General features: G+C 42.0%; 1 protein-coding gene across 1 annotated transcript in view; it reads left to right on the forward strand.

The window, feature by feature from the left end:
- PTPRM (protein tyrosine phosphatase receptor type M) overlaps window positions 1-27,788 on the forward strand; it is a 749,396-nt gene that overhangs the window by 610,909 nt on the left and 110,699 nt on the right. The window contains exon 18 of the mRNA XM_040632384.1: window positions 2,104-2,291. Within this exon, the coding sequence (XP_040488318.1) occupies window positions 2,104-2,291 (188 nt within the window). The remainder of the gene's footprint in view (window positions 1-2,103; window positions 2,292-27,788) is intronic.

The raw sequence follows: 27,788 nt of genomic DNA on the forward strand, positions 1-27,788 counted from the left end.
CGCTCTGGGAATTAAACCTTCCAAGAATGCCTCGCCCTAGCACCAGAGCCCTACCAGGTTGTGGTGTCTCCGCAAGAAAGGCCTAGATGATTCATTTAGGGGAAGGTTAGGAGGTCAGTCCACAGTGGAGGGCATTTAATTACGTTCATCCCAAAAGGTACAAAACGGAGAGAATGAGAGAGGCACAGGGGGGAAACTAATTAATGTTCCATTTATTTTAGTATAAAGAACAGAACTTCCTGCTGGAGTAGCTAAAAGCTCTACGGAGTCAGTCCTTCAGCAGGGGTCCTGCATCCCACTTTATGAGCTTGGCACTTGCCAGCAAGCAAAGCTGATGCGCAAATGTCCCGGGTTATTCGTGACTGTTCTAATAAAATGGGAACGTCTGAATGGCTAATTTCAAAGCAAATCCAAATGAAAACCAAAGTCATAAAATCAGCGTGCCACTCCTTTTTATTTTGTCTTTGTGTCTCTAGCCACCTCGTAGTGATCCAGGTGCCATTTCAGCAACAGCAACATAGCTACACACTTGTGTACCACCTTCCATACCATGCATCCCCAGGTGCTTTGCGATGCAGATAGAACTGAGGTTTAAAAACCAGGCCCAGCCGACCGAGTGCCCTTGAACGAGATTTCCTCTGGAGCTAAATCTCTCAGTTAAAAAAAAAAAAATACCCATAGCTGAATTCCCTATTGATAAACCATCTGGTAATTTTTTTTAAAAAAAATGAATGTATCCTTTTGTATGTATGTTTTAATTCTTTATACCTGAAATCAATTTTGATTTAACATTCTCCTTTTAAGGGAAGTTAGCGTTATATTTTATGAGACACATCCTCAATCACAGGACGGCTAAAGGGATTCAGCATTATAATGAGCTCACCTGTAGCACGTGGAACTCTTAATCTACTAGCACCTTCCTGCATAGACATTTTTTAATAGCTACAATTTCTGCAGTTCATTAATCTAATGTACTAGGAGTCTTCCATTAAAATATAGCCTCTTTAGGCTTATTTGACCAAATTTTGACATTAGTTTTGTAGTCCAATTCGGTTGATGTGTTCAAGAATTTTAAATGAGAAAATATGTCAAATACAAATAAGACTTATTTAGTCATTACTTAGCTCACGGGGGATGAGAAGCAATTATGATACGATTTTTAACCTCCGTTTTGTTTTTGAGTGCTTAAATAAAACACCCCATCCTAAGGTGATGGGAGGATTGAGGCTTTGACCTCTGATCACCTACAGATAGAAAACTTAACTATAAAAGTAAAGCACAGAATAAAAACTACCTGTAATTTTTCACACAGTACTATTGCTTATGCCCTGTTTCCTTTTTCTCCTCCTCTTTTCTCCTGATATGTACCTTCTTAAAAGTGCCAATAAATGGTAAGTTCCCCCATTCGCCCATGGAAAAGGTGTGGAGGGAATGGGAGTGTGTGTCTTATCTGTAGATTCTGACAAAGCCAGCTGGTTCTGCTGTGCGTCGGCCTGCATGTTAGCTCTTGTAGAACATTCCATGTGTCATGTGCTGGTTCACAACCTTCTGTCAAGCTTTCTGACACCGGAGCATGCGAGTGACTCATCAGACCAAGTTCCGTTTTCTATTTCCGCTGTCCTTGGATTTCATGTGTCAAGTCCACATTTTCATTGCTAGCTTTATAAGCCAACCCATTTTGTGCACTTTTATTTTGCTCACAGAACATTTGTACGGAGTTTATTTACTTCATCATACAAACTAGTTAACAAATCTTCAGGAGAAGACAAGGCTGGTTTTGCGCCAGGCCTTGGCGAAGTTTCAGACCGAAACTTCTATAAACTTGAGCGCCCAATGGTTAAAGGGTTCCTACCAACCAGCTTTGTGAAAGCGATATATCGTTTGGACTGCTTTGTAAAAGCAAAGATTTCTGCCTCATTCCTATCGGTATTGCCAGTCCCATTTAAATTTCTAAACACCCAACTTTTCTTTCTCACTGAGCCACCGTGGGGATTATTGGAGCCGTCGGTGGAGGGGATGTCAGCGGCAGCTTCTTAGCGTTCTCGTGACCCCCACGTAGCCCCCCGGTCCCACCTCACTCCCGTCACGGCCTTCTTTTCCTAGACGAAAGCCACACGATGGCCAGCGACACCAGCAGCTTGGTGCAGCCGCACACGTACAAGAAGCGCGAGCCGGCCGACGTGCCCTACCAGACGGGGCAGCTCCACCCCGCCATCCGGGTGGCAGACCTGCTGCAGCACATCACGCAGATGAAGTGTGCCGAGGGCTACGGCTTCAAGGAGGAATACGAGGTGAGCACGAGCGCCTTCCTGGGCGCAACTCCTGCAGCTGGTCGGCGGGACCCCGGGGGAGGGGGGTGCTGCCAGAAAGGGACCTGCGGCCATCTGGCGGTGAGGCTGCTTACCGGGAAGGGAACGTACATGAAATGGAAAAAGGAGGACCACTTCACCGTTCCCCTTCATCCTCATAAATATGCAACGGAACAGAGGCTGAGCGGGCTCTGTCCCCATTCATGATTACACTTCTTGGCTTTTTCTATAATTAAGTCTGATGTTAAATCCTAATAATGTTGCGGTAGTTATCCAGGAAGAAACTGTCCACTTAAAACAATTACAGAGCAACCAGTGATGTCATGTGGTGGAGATTAGGCCCCAGGAAAAGGGCTGGCTAGTGTCACGGCTGTGACAGCCGCTGTCCTGCCGGCCCAGAGCACCCGGCTGTCCCGGGGGTCTAGTGCGGGCAGCTTCCGGGGACATTTCCAGGCACAGCGATGTTCTCTCACCTTCTCTAAAATGTAGGGCTCACTTTCCCACCTCAGCCATTAGCTGATTCTGTTGGAAAGTCATTCAAGAACTGGAGAGAATTAGTTGATTTGAAGAAGTCGGATTCAAAGAAGTGTCCCATCCCTTGAGTGTGTGTGCGTGGCTGAGGCTGAGGCTGGCGGGGGGGGGGGGGGGGAGGAAGGTAGCGGGCGTGGATTGCTTTTTTTACCTCATTAAATAAAACTAGTTCACACTCGTTGGTGGAGAAAGAAGTAGCAGTTGGCATACAGTGCAAACAAGATTATGTAGATGTGGAGCTGTGGACATTTGAGAATGTGTCTGCGATACTGCATCTCCCTGACCAGGTCACAGCTGGGAAACATTTTGTCTGGAATTAAGAGTATTTTAAAAATCAGTTCCTACCACCTCCATACCCTACGAGTTTCAAACTCTGCTTTTTTGTCCCCTCGGGGACACTCGTGATACTTCATTTCATGCTCCAGACACTGGATAGTCTTGGGTTTAGCCCCACTTCTGAGCTGAATCGCCAGAGATTTCATTATAGCTGTCAGAGCCGCGCCACGGCCATGCTGCTTGTAAGACTGGGTCTTTCGGCCACAAGGACAAACAGACACACACTCTGCTCTGCTGACTTGACCAGCCTCCTGTGTTGCCAGTGACCTCAGCTCAGAAGGCTGCTGCACCAAGGAAACTGAGCCTCGAGGGCTGGATTTCAGTCCAGGCTATATTTTCAGATAAAGCTCTGCATTTTAGCAACCCCGAAGTTCTTAGATCTACCGTTAGCAATTTAGCTTGTAATTCGGTGAAACTGACTGCCTTTGCATATTTCCTCATGCACTTTTAAAGGCTAGCTTAGGAATTAATAGGATTAAGAGTAAGACTTCCAAAAGCATTTATCTTATGAAAGACAAAATTAGGTTAGTGAGAAAATATAAGCCTAATGAATAGAGATGATGTCTTAGTTTTATCCAATATTCTGAATGCAGATATTGCTCAAATGTTTATTAAAGATGTTAATGTCAAAGAGATTAGTTATAGGCTCAAATAACAATTCATAAAGTCACCTGTGTCCCACTTTTCATGGACTATATAAAAATACCCCGAGACTTCCTATAACACACTATAGATGATGCATATTTGAAAGTGTACAAAAAAATCATTTCCCATTCATATCTCCTGAAGAAATATGATTTATAAGTGCATACTAGAACAGTTTATATTCATTTGAAGCAGTTTATAATTGATGATTTATTAAGGGTTGTTACACTGAAATAAAATGTTGTATTAATTAATTACATTTCAAAAAACTCTTTTTCTCATTCTAGCTTTTCAGTGGATCAGAGAGGACTGTAATATATATGTGTATCAAATCGCCACATCACACACCTGAAGCTGACACAATGTTACATGTCACTTATATTTCAATAAACTGGGGGGGGGGGAGTAAATACTTTTAAACACCAAAACCGTTATCAGCTTGTTGGGGTTTTTTTAAGAGGGAAAGAAGAAGAAAGGGAAAAAAATTAAAAAGAACATATGCTAGAGAGTAGGAACCAACAGGGAGGTGTTACAGGGAGAATTTTGGAATAGAAGATTCTGTAGGAGATGATCCTAGCGCGCCACGGACACCTCGGTGAACCATGTGGCTGAGTGCACATCCTTGCATTTAATCCACACCTGAAGTTAGGAGTGCCCTGGCTGCCTGGTGCAGCGTGAATCACGCTGTGGTGTGGGACACAGGCCCTGGGGCCAGACTGCCTGTATGCCAGCTCAGCTCTGCATCTTTTTAGCTGTGTGACCTTGGGCAAGCTGTCTACCCTTTCTGGGCCTCGGTTCCCTCATCCGTAAAATGGAATACCTATAGTGTCAACCTCATAAGCTTGTTGTGGGGATTCCCTCATTTAGCCTTATAGGTGCTAGAACTGAATCTGGCATTAAGTGAAGTGTTAACCAGTAAAAGAGAAAAATACTAACTTATAATAAGATCCAATAGAAAAGTTCACACCATGTTCTTTATGGGGAAATTGTGTCATTTTGTGGTTTCAGTCCCTCTCTGTCATTTCTTGTGTTCAGCACTCTGAGGATAGAGTGAGCCAGTCACGTTATGGCTCAGTACATGTTTGCTTCATCTGAAACGCTCGATGGTTTCCTTACCATGTATCACGTATCATCCAAAGTTCCCATTAAAAAGTAACTTAAATGAGTAGGTAGGTTTGATTCTCTGGACAAAGGGTTTGAGAAAATAAGTGTTTCAAAATGAATGCTGTCACCTTTTATTGCTGAAAGAATATTTTCATATCTAAATTAGGAAAGTCCCTGGGAATGGTGTGACTATAGACCACCAAATACTGTTTATTTCTTTTAAAAGGTTCTCAGGTGTCTTTGGCAACAAAAGATGGAGGAGAGGCGGTTAATTGAACAAGTTGCTATGCTCATTAATTCGCCAGCGTGTACTAAGCAGGTGCTGTGAATCTGACAGTGCCGGGGACTCGGAGAACTTCCGGCCCTGCCCCCACCCTCCGGAAGCTCACGCCACTGGAGGAAGCAGCCTTACAGGGACTACAGCATGTCTGTCAGCTTAAACCCCAATGAGAGATTCATAGCAGTCCTTCCACGGCCACTGGGGGCACGTTGGCTGGTCTGGGGCACCAGACTGAGCGAGGATGACTCTTTCCTCAAAAAAGTGAGTGGGAGTTGGCCAGGAAGTGGAAGAGGGCAAATTCCAGGCAGACACAAAAGCTAGAGAACAGGGTATACTCCAAGATGGCAGTCGTGCTGTGTGCCTGAATCCTAGGAAGGGCTGGCCGTCACAGGTAGTCAGGCTCTGATCACAGAGCACCCCACCAGTAGCTTGAACATCACTCTGGAAGCCGTGGGAACTGAAGAAAGACTCAGGTAACACGAGTCTCTCCTGTATTTGGATGGAGACTCATTCCTGCTCTATTTAGCACAACCTGGTTTTTAAACATTATTTGTATGTGGCACACAGGAATTGCTTGAAAGATAATAATCAGCACCCAGAAAAGTAAAGGGGAGAGGGAAACTTTTCACTGAAAAGTGTAGTATGAACTATATTGCTCCGTTCCCATTCAAAAAAAAAATTTTTCTATGGAGTGCTTGGCTTCAGGACTCAGTGAAAAGTAAATGATGTTACATCTCTAGGGATAAAATGTCAAGAAAGTCTCCAGTTGCTGCTGTGACTCCCCAAAATCAATCTGTTGGTCTTTCTGGTTTTCTTCAATCCATGCGTATTGGGGAAAACCAGCCATCTACATTGTAAAATAGTTTTGAAATAGTGACTTTCTCTCTGTTGACAGTGTTTCAACCCATCTGTCTTTATCTTTTCCAAGACAGAAATGTTTGAAATTTGTCCTAAGTGCTGGAAGGATTCATTACCATTCAAGTAGCCGACAGAAGTGAGTCCAAACCAAAGGGAAAACATGTGGTGAGGACGAGACCCAGCAGCATTGAGTGCAAATTTTATATTTGATTTTGTTCTAACAAGATCGTCATATGGTATATCTCACCAGGGAAATGCAGTAATTTGATTCCAAAGAAACTCAGACATGAATCACAATAAAAAAGTAAACATGCTGAATGGAACAGAAAATGGCAGGTTGTCATCAGAGAGTAGATCAGGGATCTCGGGAGGAAGACAGAGCAGAAAGGGCAAGTTTGTTTACAATGCTGCAGAAGTCGCTGGTTCCTTCTCCCAGCAAGCAAAGAGCAGTCTGTGCCAACCCCTTGGGGAATATCTGTGGGTTTACCAAAAATGGGAGAAAAAGGATAGCTACACAGGATGAACGCAAGGTAGGACTGAGCTGTCTTCCCCGCCCCCCCCCCCCCAGACTTGGGCCTTTGTCCCCTGGAGTCACGGTAATTCTGCTGCTTCTCCCTGAACCTACAGGTCCCATCCTAGACACAGGTGTCCTGTGCCCTGTCACTTGTCACTGTCCCAGGGAGCCTCAGCAGGGACCCTGTGGGGTTGGAGAGCGAATCTCTCCCCCTCTGGGGTCCCAGGAAGGCTGCCTTTCATTCTCTATTTTTTGAGTAACTTGAAGTCTCTTTGACAATCGAAGCAGAAAAGACATTAACCTTGTGTAGGACCACAGTTGCTTAATTCTGAAAGAACACATTTTGCTATCATTGTAAAATTAAGAGATAGGAAGGACAGCACTTTAAAACTACTCCCAAATAGGGCATCCTGAAAAACACAGATGGCACTGTTTCATTAGCTAATAATCAATATTGCTCTGGGCCACAAAATTTTATTTTCCGATTACTGGAGTTAAAACTCAAAACCTAAGTAATGCTTTGCAGCCCGCTCTTGAAAAAGAAGTGTACATCTATATCTAAATATATTTAGGAAAGTATTCTCATCCCACTTACTTTTCTCCTGTATATTTCTCAAGGGTACAAGCACTGGTGATTAATTTTATAATTGAACATGGAGACTGTTTTTCAGCCCAATTTAAACTGGGAAATTGAAGATGTTATGTCAAAATCTTCAGGCTTAAGTACAACCTATGCATTTTTCTGAAACCTGGATTATCTTTAAACATGTCTATCTCCTGGTAGCTCATTATAAGTCTTTTTAAAAATGTATGGATTAGATATTTTCCCCTCTCCTCCTTCCCCCTCTTTTCTAAGTAAAATAGCCAGTTTTGTTAAATGGAGCACAATTGTTGACATTTGGCGCTTTTGTCCTTGTTTGACCAAGTTGTAGCAAGTGAAGAAGGCATTATTATTAAAACATCTCAATTGCCCTTCAAAGTCTATTTTTTGCTTACTTGCCTCCCACCTCAGGGAAGCCAACGAAACAGAAAAGAAAAGCACCCCCACTCTGTGGACCTTGCAGGTGTAATTCCTCATCCAGGTTCAGATGCCCTTAGACAGGACAGGCCTGGAAGACAGATGTGGCTCCGAGGGGACAGTCGCAGAGCCTGGGAGGACAGCTCTCCCCGGGGCTGCCCGCCTGTCCCTTGCTGGAGGTGAGCTGGCAGACGGAGAACTGTCCGAACTTCTCGGCATGTTTTCCGAACGGTGCACCACAGCCTCTTTGCTGGGTATTGACAGGAGAGGGCGGGGAAGGTGGAATGAAAGGAACTTTGCGTTACTTATAGCAGATAGAACCATCGCCTGATACAGCTGCTGCCATGCTTCCGCGCAGCCCGGGGTGGAGGCACCCCCTTCCTGCTCACCTCCAGCCCACACACTTTTCAGATGTGCTTTTCAGTTCCCATTTCGTATTCTGAGGCACCAGCTGAGTCAATCAATTGCCACAATCAGTGCAGGTTATTTTCTGTTCCACAGGATACAAAACAAACAAAGCAAAACCATTGAAAGCTTGAGGATACGGAGTTAGAGGGAGCATTGGCAGGCACCATAAATGCATTAAGAATCACAACAGCTGTGCCTCCAATGGCTGTAGCAGCCAAGTGAGTTTTGACATGTTTTTTTCCCTTTAATTATTATGGGGAGGCTGAGCTGGTCCATGAGAAAATGATAAAAACTTCTATCTGAAATTTTGAAGTTGCTCGAGCTATTTGGGGCAAGTCAAGTGCATGTGTTTATAGATACTTTCTTCATAGATAAAAGTTTCTGCATACTTTTAAATAATGCAATAGAAAGGGTTGATTTTATGGTGAGTCCTTGGTTTATTTTTTTCTAAACTGCGAACGTAAAAGTGTCTGTTCTATTTCATTGCATGCTCCTTGTTGTCATGCTTGCTTTCAGGACCTCTTATGTGTTCATTGGTTTTTTAATTCAGTTGCCTTTTGCCCATGCCCCTGATGATATCACGTACATGCTCAAACTTCAGAAAATTTGGTTAAAAATTGTTATTTCCTGCAACAGTATTTCTTTCCTCTGATGAGAGTTGATGGCTGTAGACATTTACCAGCTTGTTTCAGGCCCCTCTGGTCAACTGTCTGGTTTCCATTTGGAAGCTGGTTGTTGGAATTTTCTATCCTGGGAGAAGTTGAGTACTTTTCCCACTTGTTAACATGCTTTTAGTGTCAGATGCCATTAGTCACAGGACCTGGCCCAGAAGGGACTACAAATGTGCCTGTGTCCTAGCTCTCGCTGACCTTGTGTGTTTGGGATCAGTCGGATGCTGTCACCACCCAGCTAGCCTCAGCAGGGCCGTCATTGCCTCCTCCCTTGCCCTCACTGCCACATCAGCCGCGTACAAGTCCTGAATGCTCACCCTGCCCACCATTCCCAATTCCATCCCTCCCACTGCCTGGTCCTCACGTCTTGCCTGAGCCATCACGAGAGTACCCTAACTCACCTCTCCACATTTCATGTCCTCTGTTCCTTCTCCACTCTGCAATCAGTTTTTTTTCATAAAATGTAGATGTTATCACGTGTGATGCTAAAAATTCTGCTGCGGCTTCTTTCCAAAACTAAGAAACTCAGCGTGGTCTCCTCAGACCTCCATGACATGACCTCACACTGTACTTCAGGCTTGATTTTTAACTGCAGCCACTTTCCACCATGTGCCTTATGGTCATCTCTCCACCCCAAGCACCTTCATGACTCTGGGCAGTTCGTCACGTTGTGGCCTCTGCCTCGACTGACTTCCAGCTCCCTCTTTATGCGCCTGATTCCATTAGACCCAACTCAGATGTTACCTCCTCTGGGCGCTCTCCTGGTTCTCGCAATCAGAAACAACCTGGCCTTCTACTATCTCATAGCTCTGTGTTCGAGTAACACAGTAGGCAACACATCAACGGATAATACAGCGGGCAGTATCTTAACTGATAATATGCTAGGCTGTATATTAATTGGCTTATTCAATAGATATTTGACAAACACTGCTAACTAGAAGTTACTTTGTATTTGCTAAATTGATTTCTGTGTATTTAAACACATACACCCTTAGAAGGGGAGATGAAATTAAAGATGGATAGAACTATGACAGAACACACACTCACAATGATATAAATCATCCTACAGCCAACCAGGAGTTAGCAACAGCCAACCAGGAGAAACTGTGCTGACCAAGTTGAGCCTTACCAACAACCAATGGTTTCAAACTGGTACTAATGGACGTGGGTCCAGCACATCATTCTACTCACTGAAAGCCAACCATGTGTTTAACAATTTTAGGATAAATATTTGTAATCCACGTTTGCTTTAAATTTCTTATTTAATTGCAATAGAAATAATGTAGAATTATTTAGGTGAGACTTTAACCTGACTATTCCAAGGGAGAAACCCTATATCATCATACACAGTTTGAAAGCTCATCAAAGTAATTTGTGTTATCATGGACATATTTCAGCGGGGAGCAAGGTCTGGAGGAGCAGACTTTTCATAAAGTCTTAATCAGCTCTTAGAGTTTTGATCATGATGTTGATGGTACCTGCCTCTGGCTAGCACCTCCTGTGTTCTGCACTGTACAGAGATGTTCACGCACGCACACGCACACGCATACGCACGCATGCACAGGGATCGTTCTAACCGCAGAGCTAGTACATCATTATCATACCCATTTACAGACAAGGAAATGATGTCAAATGGAAGTAACCTCCCCAAGGCCATCCCGCCATCGAGTGGCGGGATTTATCCCATATCTGTTAACTCTAAAGCACATGTTTTTTTCCATTGTGCCAGTCACTTCCTCACGCAACACCACAGAGCTACAAACCTATGGAAATTAACCTTGTGGTTTATTGATTTGACTTGTGATTTCATGGCCAGGGGTGTTATTTTTCCTGTCTGTGGTTTTGTTTGCTGTGAAGTGTTCTGTCCTCTGGCAGAGGACCCGTCCAGCCCTGGGGGCCCGCTGACAGTGCCAACTCTGCCTTTCCGCATCTCGGCGGCAGCAGATGCTGCCCATTCATCTCGCTCGGTGCCCCAGCTGAGAGCGAGGTCACTCCAACATTGCCCCTCTCCTGCTCTAGATGTTCATTGTCGAGAAATACAGGAGACTCATTCTGCAGATCTCAGCCTGCCTGGCTCCTCGGAACTCCACCAGGACCCGTGATAAGCTAAAATCAAGCTATAGCTGGAGAGTGTGGATTCTATATGCTGTTTCCCTGGATTATTACTGCCAACCAACCCAGTAAAGGGAGGAAGGGAGGGAGAAAATGAACATGTACACTTGAGCTGCATATGAAAGCCCAAGGTTTTCTGAAAGATCCTTTCTGGAAGATGTTGAATCTCTTTTAAATGAGATGACACAACACAAGAATGACAATGTTGTTCATTGGCTCTTTGTCCTCAAGGCAGAACCAAGATAACACCTTTAAGCTTTGACTAAATGATACAAAAAATAACTAGTTGAAAAGTCAATCATCTTTTCCCAACAGTAGTGCTATACAGTAGAAAGGACAATAGATTGGCAATTACAGGACTTGGGTCCCAAGCCTTTGACCTGTCGTGCCATTGAAGAGTCCCTCCAGCAAACCACTCGACTTCCCTGAAGCAACTCAATCCGTTGTGCAGAGCAAGTGCTCACTGTATGTCTCTGACATCAGGAGTGCCGCCCCTCAGGGATGCCAGACTTCCAGTTTGGCTGACAAATGTCCATGGATGGGATGCTTTCCAGTGGGCAACACTGACTGGCTGCCTGACAGCCACAGCCTGGCGGTCACTTCAGTGTAGAGTGCCATCACCCAGCATCCATGGGCAGCTCTCTGGCTCTCCCTTGCCAGTTGTGAGTTCATTCAGCATTGCCAAAGGAGGTGGTTTCCATCCCAGTATGACCTTTCTAGCTTTTCCTCCCCTCTGTTCATCCAACTCAACCCCTCCCCACTGTAACTTCTAACCCTCACCCCATTTCCAAAACACTGACAACTCTGGGAGGATATGGTAAGAATATTAGTAAATTTTTGTATCAAGCCCTCATCATGTCTGAAATGTGTTTATGATCATAATTCCAATATGTCTTTAATCCCCACTGTCCCAGTTTTTAAGGATCATGAATAATAATAAAATATATGGATTAAATGTTTTGAATTACTTAATTTATTTCACATGTCGTATTGTATCAGTTCACATTATCGTTTCAGGTATTATGCAGACCAAAATAATATTGAGTCAGAGCCCATTATCTTTTTGACCTGCCCTATCACTGGAAAGAAAGAAAATGTGCTAACTTTTCCAGATTTTTCTTTTGCATCTTCTGAAATAAAAGCAGTTTTACATCCATGTTGGAATTGGCCCGTATCACTCAGTATCTTGCGCATTTAAAAAATTTCTCACTCCCTTTATCTTTTATTGTTGCCCTTTAGGGATACCTTTTATCTGTTTACTTTTGGGAAATTATACAAGAGATACTGAACAGTTATAATGTCTTCCGTGTTAATTATAAATATACAGCATATGTTTTGATACGTATTGTATTTATGTGCTTTAGGTAATTATGCATTTGAGTTCTTTGCCAATTTTATGGCCAAAGTATTTCACTTGGCTGATTACTAATATATTTTAAGCCTATTTCTTGAAACATGAAGAGAATATACTATAAATCCAATTAACATAATTTATCTGCCTAAAGAGAATGCTTGCTTGTATTTTTTCTCTATTTTAATGATGAAAAACAGTTGTAGGATACAGAGTAACAAAATATGTTTTTAAAGGTTTCCAAGTCCTGATTTTATTGTTGTTTTCCTTTAAAAGCAACATGAGGGCACCTGTGTGGCTCAGTTGGTTGAGCAGCCAGCTCTTGATCTGGACTCAGGTCATGACCTTGGGGTCCTGGGATCAAGCCCCACATGGGGCTCTGCGCTCAGCAGGAAGTCTGCTTGAGGATTCTCTCTCACTGTCCCTCTGTCTCTCCCCCCACACGTTCTCTCTCTCTCGCTCAAATAAATCTTAAATAAATAAATAAATAAATAAATAAGAGCAGCACATAATTTTTAAAGAAATTTGGAAATTTTAAGAAAAGTCTAAAGAAAAAAAGGAAAAATCACCCATAAGCCCACTATCAATTTTCAGTACATTTCAGTACATCCAGTATTTTAATGCATTAAAATCATCATATAGTTTCATACCATGTTTTCCCACTTAATATCGTATCACAAATGTTTCATATGGCTTTGTCTTAAACACTGCTATGAATAATTCTTTGGATTTATCTCCATTATTTTCTATAGGAAACACCTGTCTAAGGTGCTTAAGTTTCTTCATGCATATTGACAACTTGCTTTCCAAAAAGGTTGTGCCAATTCACACTCATCATGACCAGTCTCCATGAGAATGCTTATTTCAACACACCCGCACTACAATAAGCAATTTTTATTTTTAATCCTTGCCAGTTGGACAGATGCAAGAAGAGTATCTCGTTATTGTTCCATTTGAAGCTAGGTATGTCTTCATATGTTTACTGGCCATGTGAAAATTGTCTTTAGTGAATTGTTCATATCCTCTGCCTCTTTTTTTCACTAGGGTGCTAAGGTCTCCTGCTGACTTGTATGCTCTCTTTGATGGCCTACCTTGTTCTTCTTTAGAAATGGGTTGGCAGTCCTTAGGCTTTGTGCTTCCATAATCCACAAATCATCTTGTTCATGGAAAATGTGGACATTTTATGCAGTCGACTTCATGGAAAACTGTAACTTTGTTTGGAATTGCACGGGATCCATTTATCAATATTAAGAGAATTGACCTCTTGGCAATATTATGTTTTCCTATTTGTAATATGGTTTATGTCTCCATTTATTTGGATCTTCCTTTATAATTTTTTGTAAAGTTTCAAAAAGTTCTCCATAAAATCTTGTACATCTTTTAGTTATGTGTACGTTTTTGTTATGGCAATAGCATCTTTTAAAGTTACATTTTCTTGGGGCACCTGGGTAGCACAGTCAGTCCACCGTCCAACTCTTGGTTTCGTCTCAGGGTGGTGATCTCAGGGTCATGAGATTGAGCCCCATGTCAGGCTCCATGCTTGGCTTGCAGTCTGCGTAATACTCTCCCTCTCCCTCTGCCCAGCCCTGCTTGCGCTCTCTTTCTCTCTCTCTCTAAAATAAGTAAAATAAATCCTAAAAAAAGTTAAGTGGGGCACCTGGGTGGCTCATTTGGTTAAGTGTCTGCTTTCAGCTCAGGTCATGATCTCAGGGTCCTGAGATCAAGCCCTGAGTCGGGCTCCCTGCTCAGTAGGGAGTCTACTTCTCCCTCTCCCTCTCCTTCGCTCCCCCCCCCCATTCTCTCTCTCACTCTCTCTCAAATAAATAGAATCTTAAAAAAATAGTTATATTTTCTTATTGCAAGGATATAGAATATATGCATAAGTACCTAGAGATGTGTGTGCGTGTGTGTGTGTGTGTGTGGGGGTGGGTGGGTGGGTGGGTGTATATATATGTTTATGTGAAAACACACACACGCTATTATTATTGCCTTTTGTATATTACTTCTATGTCCAGAAACATTTTTCAGCTATCTTTATTTCAATGATTTGTCTGTAGATTATTCTAGAGTTTTCTGTGGAGAAATCATTTCTACTGTCATTAATGACTATTTGTTTCTTTTTAATCCTTATACATTTTATCTATTTCTTCTTGTTTATAAAGCTGACTAGAACATTCAGTATAATACGGAATAAAGCTTAGGCTGGTAAGCATCATTGTCTTGGTCCTGATTTTAAGAGAAAATTCTTTTAATGATTAATAATTAGTTGGCATCAAGTTGAGGGCATTCCCTTCCATCCCTGGTTTATTGATATTATTTACCATCGGTAGATATTGAATTTGATAGAATGCTCTTTCAGTATTTATTGTTATATAAAATACTTGATTTCTTTAATATGTTAGCATGATGAGTTCATTAATATAATTAATATTTCTAATATTAAACCAATTCTTCATTCCTGGAATAAACCTAACTTGGTCATGATACATATTAAACATTGCTGAATACTGTTCACTGATGATTTTTGCATCTGTGTTCACAATTGATTCTAGTCCCTTAATTATCCATTTCCCTTTATTATATTTTAGAATGGAAAGTATGTGTACTTTTTTAAATGAATAGGATAGCACTCTGTATTTGTGTGTGTGTAAGATTTCAAATTATCTTTGGAAGTAGCCTGTGAAACTGACTAGATCTGGCCGTTTCCTCATGGTAAAATTTTTAATTACTAAGTTTTCAATAGTTACAGATAATATTTTCATAGGAATTTGTGCATTTTATCTAACTTATGTAGAGGCATACATGTGTTAATATTTTATTATCTTTCTAATTTGTCTGCATTCATGTTCCTTTTTTTTTCTTTTTTCATTATTAATGTTGTTTATTTGCACCTTCTGTCTTTCTTGTTTCTTGAATATTCTTGCCAGAGGTTTGTTAGTTTTATTATTCGCCTTTTCAGAGAAATAACTTTTGGCTTTGTTGATCTTGAATATTGCATTTTTAAATATTCCTTCTGTTCCCACTCTTTATTAATTTCCTTCTACTTTCTTTGAGTTTCTTTTTTTTTTATTCTTAAATGGGGTGCTAAACACATTAACTTTCAAGCTTTCTTTTTTCTAATGTAAGCATTTATTTAAGGCTCTTCATTTTTTTCTCTAAGTAAGAGCTAAGTACTGTTATCGTTGACTTTTGAGTGTTTAATTTTGTAATTTTCATCACCATTTCTTCTTTGACCCATAAGTTATTTAAAGGATGGGAGTGCATGAGTGTGTTTTATTTATCAGTGGATAGGAAATTTTTTTGTTGCCTTCTAATTAGTGATTCCTAACTTAATTGCACTACGAGCAGAGGAAATTCATTGACATTTGTGCATACTATTTAGAGCCTTACGTATTATCGACTTTCTTAACTATTTTATGTATTTTAACAATAGCATTGAGTGCAGTGTTCTCTATAGTCTTTGGGTCAAGCTTTTCTAAAAATTTTGCTGTTCAGAGTTTCTATATACTTAACTAGCTTTTTGTCTATTTCATCCAACAGTTACTGAAAGAGACATGTTAAAAGAAGTCATATATTTTGCATCTAGGTTATCAGGGAAAAACAAATGTAGGACTGTCATCTCTTCCAAGTGACTTGAACATTACATCATTAGGCTGTGAGGCTATTGTCTTCCATAATATTTTTGTCTTATAGTTAATTTTGCCCTAATTTCAATATAAGTATGCCAATTTCTTTCTAATTAGTATTTTCCTGTATATGTTTTCAGCCTTTCTATTTTAGTTGTCACTCTTGCAGATAACTATCGTTTGTTGGAAATACTGATATATATGTGAATTCATTTCTATCACCTTATTCTGTGAGTTATGTTTGTTCCAGTTTTTCTTCTTCCCTCCATCCACTTTTTTTGCCTATTTATAATTAATCGTATTTGTATGTATCATTCTATTTTTTCCCTCTACTAATTTGGAAATTGTACACTCTCTTTTGTTTTACAAGTCACTATAGAAATCTTAGCATGCATATTTAAGTTTTAAAATCTAGGATTAATTTAAGTGCTTACCTTATCCTCATAGACCTCTTTCTTCCACTCTAAATATCTCATGACAAGGAAATTCCTGACAACCAAGATTGCCTGGGATTTGTAGCATCCACAAGGTAGTATTTCTTTAACTTGCTCATTCATGCATTGCCGGGTGTTTCCTGAGGACCCTCAAAGCTAGGCCCTAGGATTAAAAAGGTGAATAAATCTTGGTTTCTGTGCTTAAGACAATCCCTTTTTGTTTTCTCCTCTACAAGTACCTAGGAACCTACCCAAAGCTGTAGAACTTTCTTACATCCTAAAATCGCGTTTTCAACCTAGTCATCACATAATTCCAGTGGTTGTAGGGTTGCAGTGTTGCATGTAACAATGTTGGCCATGCCTCCCTTGCAACTTGGGCCTCTGCTGTCCTTTGCTTTTGTTACTCATGACAATTGTCACACTAGGCCATCATCATATATTTCTTCCTTCCGTTACTGGAGATGCTTTCTTTCAGAGCCAGTCACTGCATTTCTGTCATCTGAAATAAGACCCCTGACCTCTTTGCCCTCTGGTTTTGCTCCTTGCCTTTCCACATAGTACGTACATGTGAAAGGGAGTGAATACCCCCAATTTTCCTTTATCACATGAATCTCTCCAGTCTCAACCATTTGTGTGAGCACCTTGCCAGCTCAGTTTTCCTCTCTGGTTGCAAGGGTTTTGAAAAATGGGAGTATATGTTCTATTCCGTGTGCTCAGTCACCTCTTCTCATGCGTTCTGGGGCTCATCATCCATCTTCCTCTTTCCCAGCACTGCCCCACAGCCTTGACCGCAGCCAGGCCCACAGTCTCCCACTGCAGCTCCCATTCCTCCACCTCTTTCTTCTGATGCTCAGGTCCTTGTCGAAAAGTTCTCATTTTCTAACAAGATCATCCCAGTGGAAACATCTCCCTCATCATCAAAGGTTGGGGGGAATCAGGACTACAGTAGTCATAGCTGGTGTATGTGGGTCTGTCATTCATTGTTGGACTGTAAGTCTGATGAACGGAAAGGAGGAGAAAATGGAGCTGGATAAACAATTTAAAATGAATGGAAAAGTACTTTGCTGAAGAGCCCTGTATGGCTTGCCCATTTTCCTCCACCCTTCTGAAATTCCTCTGGATGCTCTGTTAGCCTGCGGTCCCATGATGTTTCATTTCAGCATCCAGAGCTTACATGGTGGGGCAGCTGACCCACTCTCAGTGTGCCTGCGACCATTGTCACTGGGCTCAGAGCGCCGGTGCCCCTGGTAGGTGGAGCTGGCTGCCATTGCTCACTGTCAGGCAGCTCCCTGCTTTGCTGGGGAGTAAATCTTTCATGGAGTCTTCGGTGGTTTATGCTTTGTGTACGGTCTCGATGTCCAATTTCCTTGTCCAAATTTTTGTTTATAGCTTGGCACAGGTCTCATTAATATTATTGACCTCTTAACCATTTTAAAGAGCATAGGGTGGGTTGCAGAGCGTGGAATTTGATCTATTTTGCACTAAATAAAAATTTTAAATTTATGTGTTTGAGTTCTAGTCATGATTACCACATTGGTCAGATAACTTTAGTGCATTTTTTTTAAAAATGCCAATATTTGACATCAGTGTTCCCATAAAATAAATAAATGATTCTTCATAATTGATTTTCCAATGCTTTTCCCATGTGATTCTTTCCAATAGTTTTCCCTCCAAAATTGTTTGAGTAGTGGCTGTCACGATTCTTGGCAATTATGTCAAAACAATTTAATCAGTGTTTGAGCTGTGCTGGCATTGCTCTTGGAAGACCATTTTTCAGTATGACATTCCTCTAAGCGTTTGTTAAACAATTAGACCTATAAACACTTTTCCCACAAGGACCCTCAGAAGTACCTCTAAACATTCAGAGCCTCGGGGACAGAGTCTGTGGACCACTGTAAGCGCCAGAACACCCTGTTAAGAAAAGTTAGAAAACTGAGAACAGGGGTAGATAATAGTCTAGTAGTTCCCTGTCCTCAGGAAACATTCCTGCAAGAGTTTGCATGCATAATTAATCAAGGAAGAACTCATTGGGGTTTTGATTGACATCAGATGCCATTCCAGCATCACATGTTGAAGGCTCACTAGCAGGGTCTTCCCATAATTTATGGGACACATATGATTATCCTTCAGCCCACCGTCATCGTGGAAAGCGTGTTTCTTCTGCAGTCTGCAGCGGGTAGATGCTGTAAGAAAGTGACTGCATGAGAAATGAGTAGTTGATTTTAAAACGGTGATTAAATGGATAATAAAAATCAAAGCATCCTCTTTCAGATATGTCCATTTGATTTACGGGGAGGTTAATAATAGGACCGTAATGGCTCCAAGAGTCTCTCATGTGTTCAGACCTCTGCAGGAAAGCAAATACAGAAGCAGGTAGGTAGAGAAAGGGCTCTGATGTTTAGGCAAGGCATGAGTGGGGGCAGCGTGTCTTCAGATCTCAAGCCATTTCCCAGCATCCTCCGGCACTGCCTTGCATGAGGGCGCACTCTGCCCTGGTTGTCCCTTCTGGCACACCTCTCAAACCCTTCAGCTCCTCATTTAGCAAAGGGGATTAATGTCTCCCTCATAGGGTTGTTGTGAGATTGGTGTTTTGTGTACATACTTCTGTGTATGCATAAATAGATTTTTTTACCGTGTTGCAAACTGGGTCCTTCCATCCTTGGGTCCCTGCCACAGCCACCTGGTCACCACCTCTAACTCAATCACGTATTACACCAACACCAGGCATCGCTGTCTTGAATAATATTTCACCCACTGAAATATTATGCACTCCCTCGTGCTTAGAAACCTCCAGGTATGAAGTGCTGGGTGGTTATGAACTCCCATCAGTGAGCTTTGCCCCACCCCTCCTTACAGCCTTTAGTAAAAATCATTCGCTCAGGTCAGATCATCTCCTCCCTTTCCCTCGCTGTCACAGCTCCGTCTTCGTAGCTGGCATCAATCGCTTGCCTCTGCTTGGAGCCCATTTCTGTCCCTCTTCTCCCTTCCCATGTTCTTCTGGTTGGTTCTACAAGGACTAGCTGGACCATCTCTGTGAAGCCTTCCCCATCCCACCCATCAAGTCCTCTTGGATCTCTCCTTTCTCCAAACCTTCACCACACATGAGAGTCCGGGCCGTGTAATTTGGCCTGTTTTCTGTTCTGTCCTGTTTGCTGTCTGTTTCATGAATGTTACAGCTGAGCTGTATCTTCCCCAAGGATGAGGCTTCCCTTCTTTGGTGTGTGTCTGCAGTGTCCAGCACTCTGCATAGCACCTATTAGGCACAGTGGTTGAACATTTAGGGCAAGGAACTCTTTACAGGATTGTCTTATGATATGTCAGCGCAGGCCCGTGATGCTGAAGTTTAACAACCTAATCATTATAATTTCATGGTTTTAAAAATTATTAGAACCAGGTAGTGGTGGGCATCTTCATGGTGCTAAAACTAATCAACACTTTCATCGTAATAGCCACTAACATGACTTGGGCATCAGTCCTGGGCCAGGCACTGGGCCCAGCATTTCCTCACTTAGAGCTCCCCACACCCTCCTCACTATGGACATGGGGGAATCCAAGGCTTAGTGAGTTCCATCTCCTACCTGTGTTGCAAAACTCATGAGAGGTGTGGAATTTGAACTCAGGACAGCTGACCCTAGAGCCCATGCCACCTTCTGGCTACAACAAAGAAGTAAAATCTCCTCCTATAAAACTTGAAGGGATGGAGAAAATGAGACAGTTGGAAAAGGGGTTCTGTGTGTACCAGATTCCCAGAATGCTTGGCAACCTTCTTTCAATTGTGAATGGCAGGTCATGATTTCCTAAAATATAAACAAATAGTAGAGTGTTGGAAATTAAGTTTATTGACTGCATTACTATAGGGTATTGGTGCAAGAACTTTTATCCTGCAAACCAACCTTGCTTTATTTCTTCCGTATATGCACTTTTCACTTTATTTGAAAGTCAGACTTGAGTGTAGACTTGCTCCAGTCAACACGGAAAGGCTAAAGAGAGGGAGGTGGGCTCATCCTTTGGTGCTGGCCACCCATGGGTGCATGTCCCACCCAAAACACTGTAATGCTTTTTTCAGTAACAGAGCAGTACGTGTGGTCAAGTAAAGGAATAGTGGAAAGGAGACATTGCAATTATTTGTCAATGTTCGATGTGTAGAAATAAACATATTTCAAAAGTCAATCTCCCAATGATACAAACTTTCAGAGTTTAATTGAAATCCTCCAGGGTAAACACAAGCTTTAATTAATCAAGATTTGTGAAAGCTTGTTGCTCTTTGTTTCTGTGTACATATGTGTTTTCGCATGTTCTCTTGGCGTGGTAAACTGGAAAGCATGCCACTGATGATCACAGGTGTGCTGCTAGAAGAGCTACAGCTTTTTGAATATTTTGTTTCTAGCACAACAATTGCCTTTAAAGTATTCAGATAACAATGATTCAAATGGAAAAGCCAGTATATCTTGTGTGCCTATAACTTTGCATGAGTAGGAAGAAAAGTAGGATATGAAAAGGAAAAAAAAACTATAGAAAAACATGAAGATGTCTGCAGGTGGGATTTTGGTTTCTTGCTATAAGACATCTTGGCATCCGAATGGGTTGGACATACTATCTCCTTAGCACTTTGTTTGGCCAACCTCCTATATCTGCTCAAGATACACCCCAAATGCAATCTGAGAAACCACCGAAATCAGCGTCCCATGGATCTAATGAAAAAGAAGAGCCTGGAATCTTTGTAAAAATAATATTTATGTAGCAGCAGCCAAACCTTCCTAAAAATGTTTATTTGGGGAATAATGCAAAACCAAAACCACCTGCTGTCTCCTGGGCTGAACTTCTGCCAAATTTACAGCAGCTAATTTCACGTGACTGCACAGGCCTAACGAAGGACGTTGGAGGATAAAAAGGAAGAGCTGAAATGTACATCTTCAGTGTCCTTGCAGATCTGATAAACTGCTATACTTCCCCCAACTTATGCAAAACAAAGTGAAGAGGCATAGTGCAGGAAACTAAATTATACATAAAGTCATTAAACCTCAGCCTTCACTTCTGATTGAGGGATTGCTGCAGTCGTCAGTGAGAGCTGAGGCAAAATGAAAAAATAAATAAATGAAAGACCTGATCACATTATGCATTTCAGTGGAAATGTAATTGCTTATAAGTTCATTTGAAGTTCTTGGGTACGTGCAAAGAAGCTGCTGGAAATAAGGAAAGGGCTGTGCCACATGGCGTCCTGGTGAACCCTGTGTGCGTCCTGCAGACCTGATGGGCGCAGGACGTAAGGAGGAGGCTCGCCGTGGGTGCTGCTGCTCAAACCTGCCTATCGTGATCAGCCCCAAACGCTCCCATCTGTTGAGATGCTCACTCTTTTCCTCTGGTCTTCTGCCCAGAGATGTATTTATGTGGATAACATACACTGTTGACTCCTCTGTCAAAGGGTTTTGCAACTGCCTCCTTTGTAAACATGTCTACATAGACAAACTCTTTAGGAAGGTTGTGAAATTGCCTTTTTCGAAGACCATATATCCTGGAAAATGTTCCCATCTGTCAAGGATGAACTAAATGTGAGCATTTTGTAAGGATGGCCATGCGGTAATGACCTCTCTTGGGTCATCTTCTACCACTAGGAATATGAAATGGGAAAGTCGGCACGTGCAAGGCTTCATAGCTTTGAGGCCCGACATGGAGAGCTGGAGAAAGAAGGAAGGCCCTTTTCTGACCCTTAATTAACTGCAAGGACTCGCAGATCGCTGCTGGCTTTTCGGCATCCCCATATAGTTCTTAATTAATTCCAGCTGCCGGAGTAACCCACGGTATATCATGACAAAATAAGCCCTACCTGAGGTGCGGGTTAAGAGCCAGGGTAAGCCAGCAGACCACAATGCCTTTCGTTTGACGCCGTGTCTAGATGCTGTGGCAGAGGGGTGTGTCTGCCTCTGGAGTAGGCCTGTTCCAATCCACATGTCGTAGGACTGTAGTATTGAGAAAGATGTCTCCCTACTTGCATGAACTATGGCTTGACTAAGAAATCAGTGATAACAATCCTCCCAAAAATTAAGACTATAAATGCTCGCTGCAGAAAAGATGTGCAGAGAAGCAGAAATTGCATGTGCCTATCCAGCACCAAATGAGCCTGCAGAGGGAGAACCTGTGTCTTCCAGAGCAGGTGTTCTCTGTTTCCTGCACACAGGTGACTTATCTTCCCAAAACATCCTGCTTGCTTTACTCCCGTCAAGTGGGCACCAAACTAGCCTCAGCGTAACAACTGGCTTTCCAGGTAGTGCCCCACTGCACATGGCACCTTGGGCACGACAGACACGCGGAAAGAGAATATCCCGTTTTAAACTTGTACGGTAGCAGTCTGGGTTACATGAAAGAGTCACTTCAGTTTAATATCTGTGCACCCTTACCTGGAAGCAGTTCATGGCTAAGTGTGCTAAGTGTGCTAGAATGCTAGGGCTGCCATCACAAAATGCCCCTGGCTTAAGCAACAGATACTTATTTTCTCACAGCTCTGGAGGCTGGAAGTCCAAGGTCAAGGTGCCAGAAGAGTCGGTTTCCTCTGAGGCTTGCAAATGGCCACCCTCGTGATGCCTCTTCATATGGCCATCCCTCTGTAAAAATGTCCTCTTCTTAGAAGGACACCAGTCATAGTGAATTAGGGCCCACCCATTTGACTTCATTTTAAAGTAATTACCTTTTGTATTATGCTAAGCGAAATAAGTCCATCAGAGAGAGAAAAATACCGTATGATTTCACTCATATGCAGAATTTAAGAAACAAAATGGATGAACTTTCTGGAAGGGGAAGAAAAGAGAGGGGAACAAATGACGTGAGACTCTTAACTATAGAGAACAAACTGAGGGTTGATGGAGGGAGGTGGGTGGGGGATGGGCATTAAGGAGGGCACTCGTTGTGATGAGCACTGGGTGTTGTGTGTAAGTGTAAGTGATGAATCACTGAACTCTACTCCTGAAACCAATATTGAACTGTATATCAATTAACTAGAATTTAAATAAATGAATACATACATTCATAGAAATAAAGTAAATACCTTTTTAATGGCCCTGTCTCCAAATATAGTCACACTCTGAAGTGCTGGAGATGAGGGCTTCAACATGTGAATTGGTTGGTAGGGAGAATGGGGGGGGCGGGGAATAATTCAGTCCATGGCACTGATAAAATCATATTTCTTATTCAGGAAATCTGAGAGATCTTGAAATTTGAGACCCAACCAAGGGGATTTCTCTGAGAGGTTAGACCAGGGAATTCTCTGGCAACTTATGCCCAACAGCCCCATTGGTATGTCCCATCACTTGAGCTGTCCAATATGGTAACTACTAGCCACATGTGGCTTTTTTTTTAAGATTTTATTTATTTATTTGACAGAGAGAGAGACAGCCAGCGAGAGAGGGAACACAAGCAAGGGGAGTGGGAGAGGAAGAAGCAGGCTCCTAACGGAGGAGCCTGATGTGGGGCTCGATTGCAGAACGCTGGGATCACACCCTGAGCCGAAGGCAGACGCTTAACGACTGTGCCACCCAGGCACCCCCACATGTGGCTATTTAAATGAATTTAAATTGAATTAAATTTAAAATTCAGTTCCTCAGTCACCCTGGCCTCATTGCAAGTGCCCAGTAACCACAAGAGGCTAGTGGCCCTTGTATTGAATAGCACAGATTAAGTACATTTCCATCATCGTAGAACCACCATGACCTTCTGTTCTGTGTCTGGAAGTGCCATGCTCATCGGCTGTGGTAGTCGTTAAGGAAACCCTGCAACCAGTATCCTACAGCCACCTGCTTTGTACCCAGCTCTGTGCTATCTGGGTTAAAAGTGGGGACATAGACCCTCTCTTCAGGCAACACATACTCTAATTGTGGTGATAAAACAACATAAAATGTTATAGACCAGATCTGTAAAGAAAACTTAAGTAGCACATACTAATAGCTACAATAGAATTTTGGAGGAAAAAAATAAACATCATTGAACACTGGAGAAGAAAACTCATCAAAGAGGTAGGTTTGAGCTGAGTGACACCAGATCAACTTTTAAAGGCAAGGCAAGCAAAGCAAGGGCCCCCTGCTACAGCAGCATCAGAGCTCCCAGAATCAGAACATGGAAAGACATGGACAACAGCCCTTATCTTGGACCTTCGTTAATGTTGTTTTCACTTCTTCCTTTTTAGTGTAGCTTCTTAGCTTTTCTTGTTGCTTTCTCAGCCTTTGCTGTCATTCATTAGTACAACCTCTGGCTCTGGCACACCCTGGCAGATCCATAAAGATTTCCTCCATTCTAGTGTCTGCCCCTAGAACGGCTCTGTCCCCCTTGCCCACAGTCAGATGCATGCTGCAGGGTTACCTTCATGACCGCCAAGGCAGTTGAGCACGGCCCCTCCTAGACGGTCAGCAGTCTGCACTATCCAGTACCATGGCCACTAACCCCCTGTGCTGTTTAGCACTCTCAACGTGGCTGGGGTGACTGGGAACTGGGCAGCAGGGCTGGAACCCCTTTGGATAGTTTAGGGAGCTTTGCTGAGCCAAATAGAGAATCAGCAATGTTTCAAAGAACATCGACATTATTATAGATAATAATATGTATGAGATGTTATGGGTAAAGCACCTGCAAAAGTATTTAGAACACAGCAAGTGGGCTCACTTGTTATCTTGTGCTGTGATTAATGTCATCTAGTCTATTCTTACCATTATCTGTTGTTCTTATTAATACTACTGAATTGATAGTTTATTTTGATTTCACTAAGAGAATTCCTATGTGATCAAAATCTTTTGAGCCAAAGTTTCTTCCTTATGACACTTCTTGGCAAAAATTCCGATCCCCTTTCAGGAATTTTCTTTGCTGAAGCAACAGTGTCTGGATATTGTGTGAAGTTCACTCTGTTTTATGATGGAGCTGGTAACAGAGGTCCTCCAAGGGCATATTAGATCCTTGTTGTTTGCATTTCAAAACTGACCCTCAAATTTACTTTAATTTACTTTCAACTCTCTTGCCTTCTCTAAAATATTTGAAGGCAGTACTTCTAATGGCATGAAGCATCTTATTTTCAGCTCAATCCCAAACCTTGTCGGCCTAAATAAAAAAAAATTGAACCATGTGCCCCTCAGGTTTTAATCTAATATCTGGTTCCTTGAATTAGGGCCAACTCTCCATTTTTTAAAGCATCAGCAGATTCTAAATACAACTTTTGGCTACATCCTTTTAGCATCTGACCTTGATTCACTTAAACTAATTGTCCTTTCAGCAGATTGTGATTCTTAAAAGCAACAACAACAAAAACTATACTAAAGAACGTTAGAGGGATTTTCAGAATTCACAGTACAGTGCCCTTCATGTGAACTGTGCCTTTTCAGGATTACTCTTTCAATCATGATGGTAATTTATTTAAAACGAGGCATGAGCATATAATTTTTTAAAAACTTTTTTAAGAACCAGGCCTCAAAAATAATAAATTCAAATTTAGGATGTAGGAATTTTCCAATTTGTCATTGTCACCTATTGATTCATTAATACCTGTGGAACCACTCCTACGTGGCAGGTAGACGCTCAGTGCTGAGGATGTGCAGAGGCTCGGTCCTCCTGTGGGGCTTATGGTCAGGTGGGAGACAGCCGTCCATGCTCCAGTGCCCTGTGCGTTTCTGTGAAAGTTCTACGAGTTATATACATTATACTGATAACATGACAGTTGTATGGCATTTTATACGTACAAGCCCCTTACATGTTCTTTTAACTGAAATCCATTGGTTTTAATATTAAAAGCCATCCCATTAAGTAATTTAAATTGTTATAGTATTCCTATTTATAAATTAGAAATCAAATTCAGTAACTAACCTGTGGTCACATTAGGAGTCAGTCAGAGCTGGGATTTCAACCCAAGCCTTCTGGTCCTAGATCCCACGTTCTCTCCCCTTCTATGCCCGGTCTTGTGAGCCAAGCTTGATGGCGAGTTCCAAGTCCTCCCCAAGCGTGAGATGCAAACAACCAATGATGTACCAGGTGGCTTTCTAGGAGGTCCACTGAACTACAGGGTGGGAAGGTGATTACCTGTGCAGTTAGCTCTTCAGCCCTGATTCATCGGGGAGCTTTCATTTGGAACAAGAGTGTCTTCTGCATCTCTTTCAGCGAACGAAGACTCAGAACACATCCAAGCGGTAGGGCCAGGTGGAAATTAACACTTTCACTGTATTTCACTGAAATTAACATTTTCACTGTACTTACTTCTTTTATCATCTTTACCTGCAGGAGGTGCCTTGGCTTTCCATTTACTGTAATGATATGAAATTTCATTTCCAAATAAATGTATTTAAATGTGTAAGAGTTAAATTTAAATCCTGAAATGAATTAGAGGAAAGAGGTAAGGGGCGAGGGAAATAGTGAAGGTGGTGCACAGTGACGCAGATGGCGCTGGCTCCTCCCCCAGCATCGTTTGCCCTCCGGATTCCTGTTTTCTCTCTCCCTTCACCCACTTGCAACTTCCCAACCCCGGAGCATCTTAATGAGACAATAGCAGTTAGTAGGGAGTACATTCAGATGAACAGAGCGTTCCACCCAAGGTCTGTGGTAAGAGGATTGTAACCAATAATGTGAGATCTATTTTGAGAGATGAAGTAGTTCCTTCAGGATTCCCTGTGGAGGGTGTGAGAGGCTCTGTGTCTCCGGACAGGGGATGAGGGGTGTGGTCAGCACCTTGTGGAAATACCGTGCCAGGATTTCTGTTCTGTGCCTGGTACAGGCTCATTGTTTTGACTCTGTTTGGAATCTCCTCCTCACACCCACACACCAGGGCTGAAAGCCAAGACTTGCCGCACAAGAAGTAGTCTGCGGACCTCTAAAGTGATGGCGTCCCCAGTCTTCAATGAGATGATGTTTGGTGAAACATCAGTCAATAAAGGAAAACAGCTAGGACTCTAATGTCATAATGGGTTATAATTTTCAATAAAAATGTTTGCTTTTAAGAGTAGAAATTGAACTTTTGACAGCATACATTGAAATGCAATTATTCTTCACTAAACTATTTGAAAAGGTATTTCTAATCTTTATTTCCGAATTTCTAAAGTAATTCTTCCTTCTAAATTTTTTATCTTTAATTGCCATGGCTTAGGTACTGCAGGAAGAGCCTGGGAATTGTGCTGATAGATTTTATAAATTAATAGATGTCAAAAAGAGAGCCACAAACCTCTCATTAAAATTTCCTTTTCTATTACGCTTATTCATTTCCAAGCCTGTCATGTCTAAAAATGTATCCTTAGATTTTTAGTCACATTTGATGAGTCGATGTGCTGTGATTTCTGAGGTGAGGACATTTTAAAACTCCCCACTTTCCAAGAAACACCATGGAAAGGATGTTTGATTTTTCCAGAGAGGGGCAAGAACAAAACAATAATCACCCTGCTTCTACATACTTTATAGACTCAGCAGAGGAAAAATGTAGACCCACTAGAGGAAAAAAATGAAAAGGATTATTGTCAGGGTGACAGTAACAAAAATGGCAGCAACGTCAGTAAGAATTTATTGCCATCAAAGCCTGAAGCTTTACTATTAGAACCTGAGCAGTAGTTGCTAGCTCGCTGATTGAGCACTTACTGTGTACT

This window comes from Ursus maritimus, unplaced genomic scaffold (genome assembly GCF_017311325.1).
Source record: "Ursus maritimus isolate PB19 unplaced genomic scaffold, ASM1731132v1 scaffold_18, whole genome shotgun sequence".
Lineage (NCBI taxonomy): Eukaryota > Metazoa > Chordata > Mammalia > Carnivora > Ursidae > Ursus > Ursus maritimus.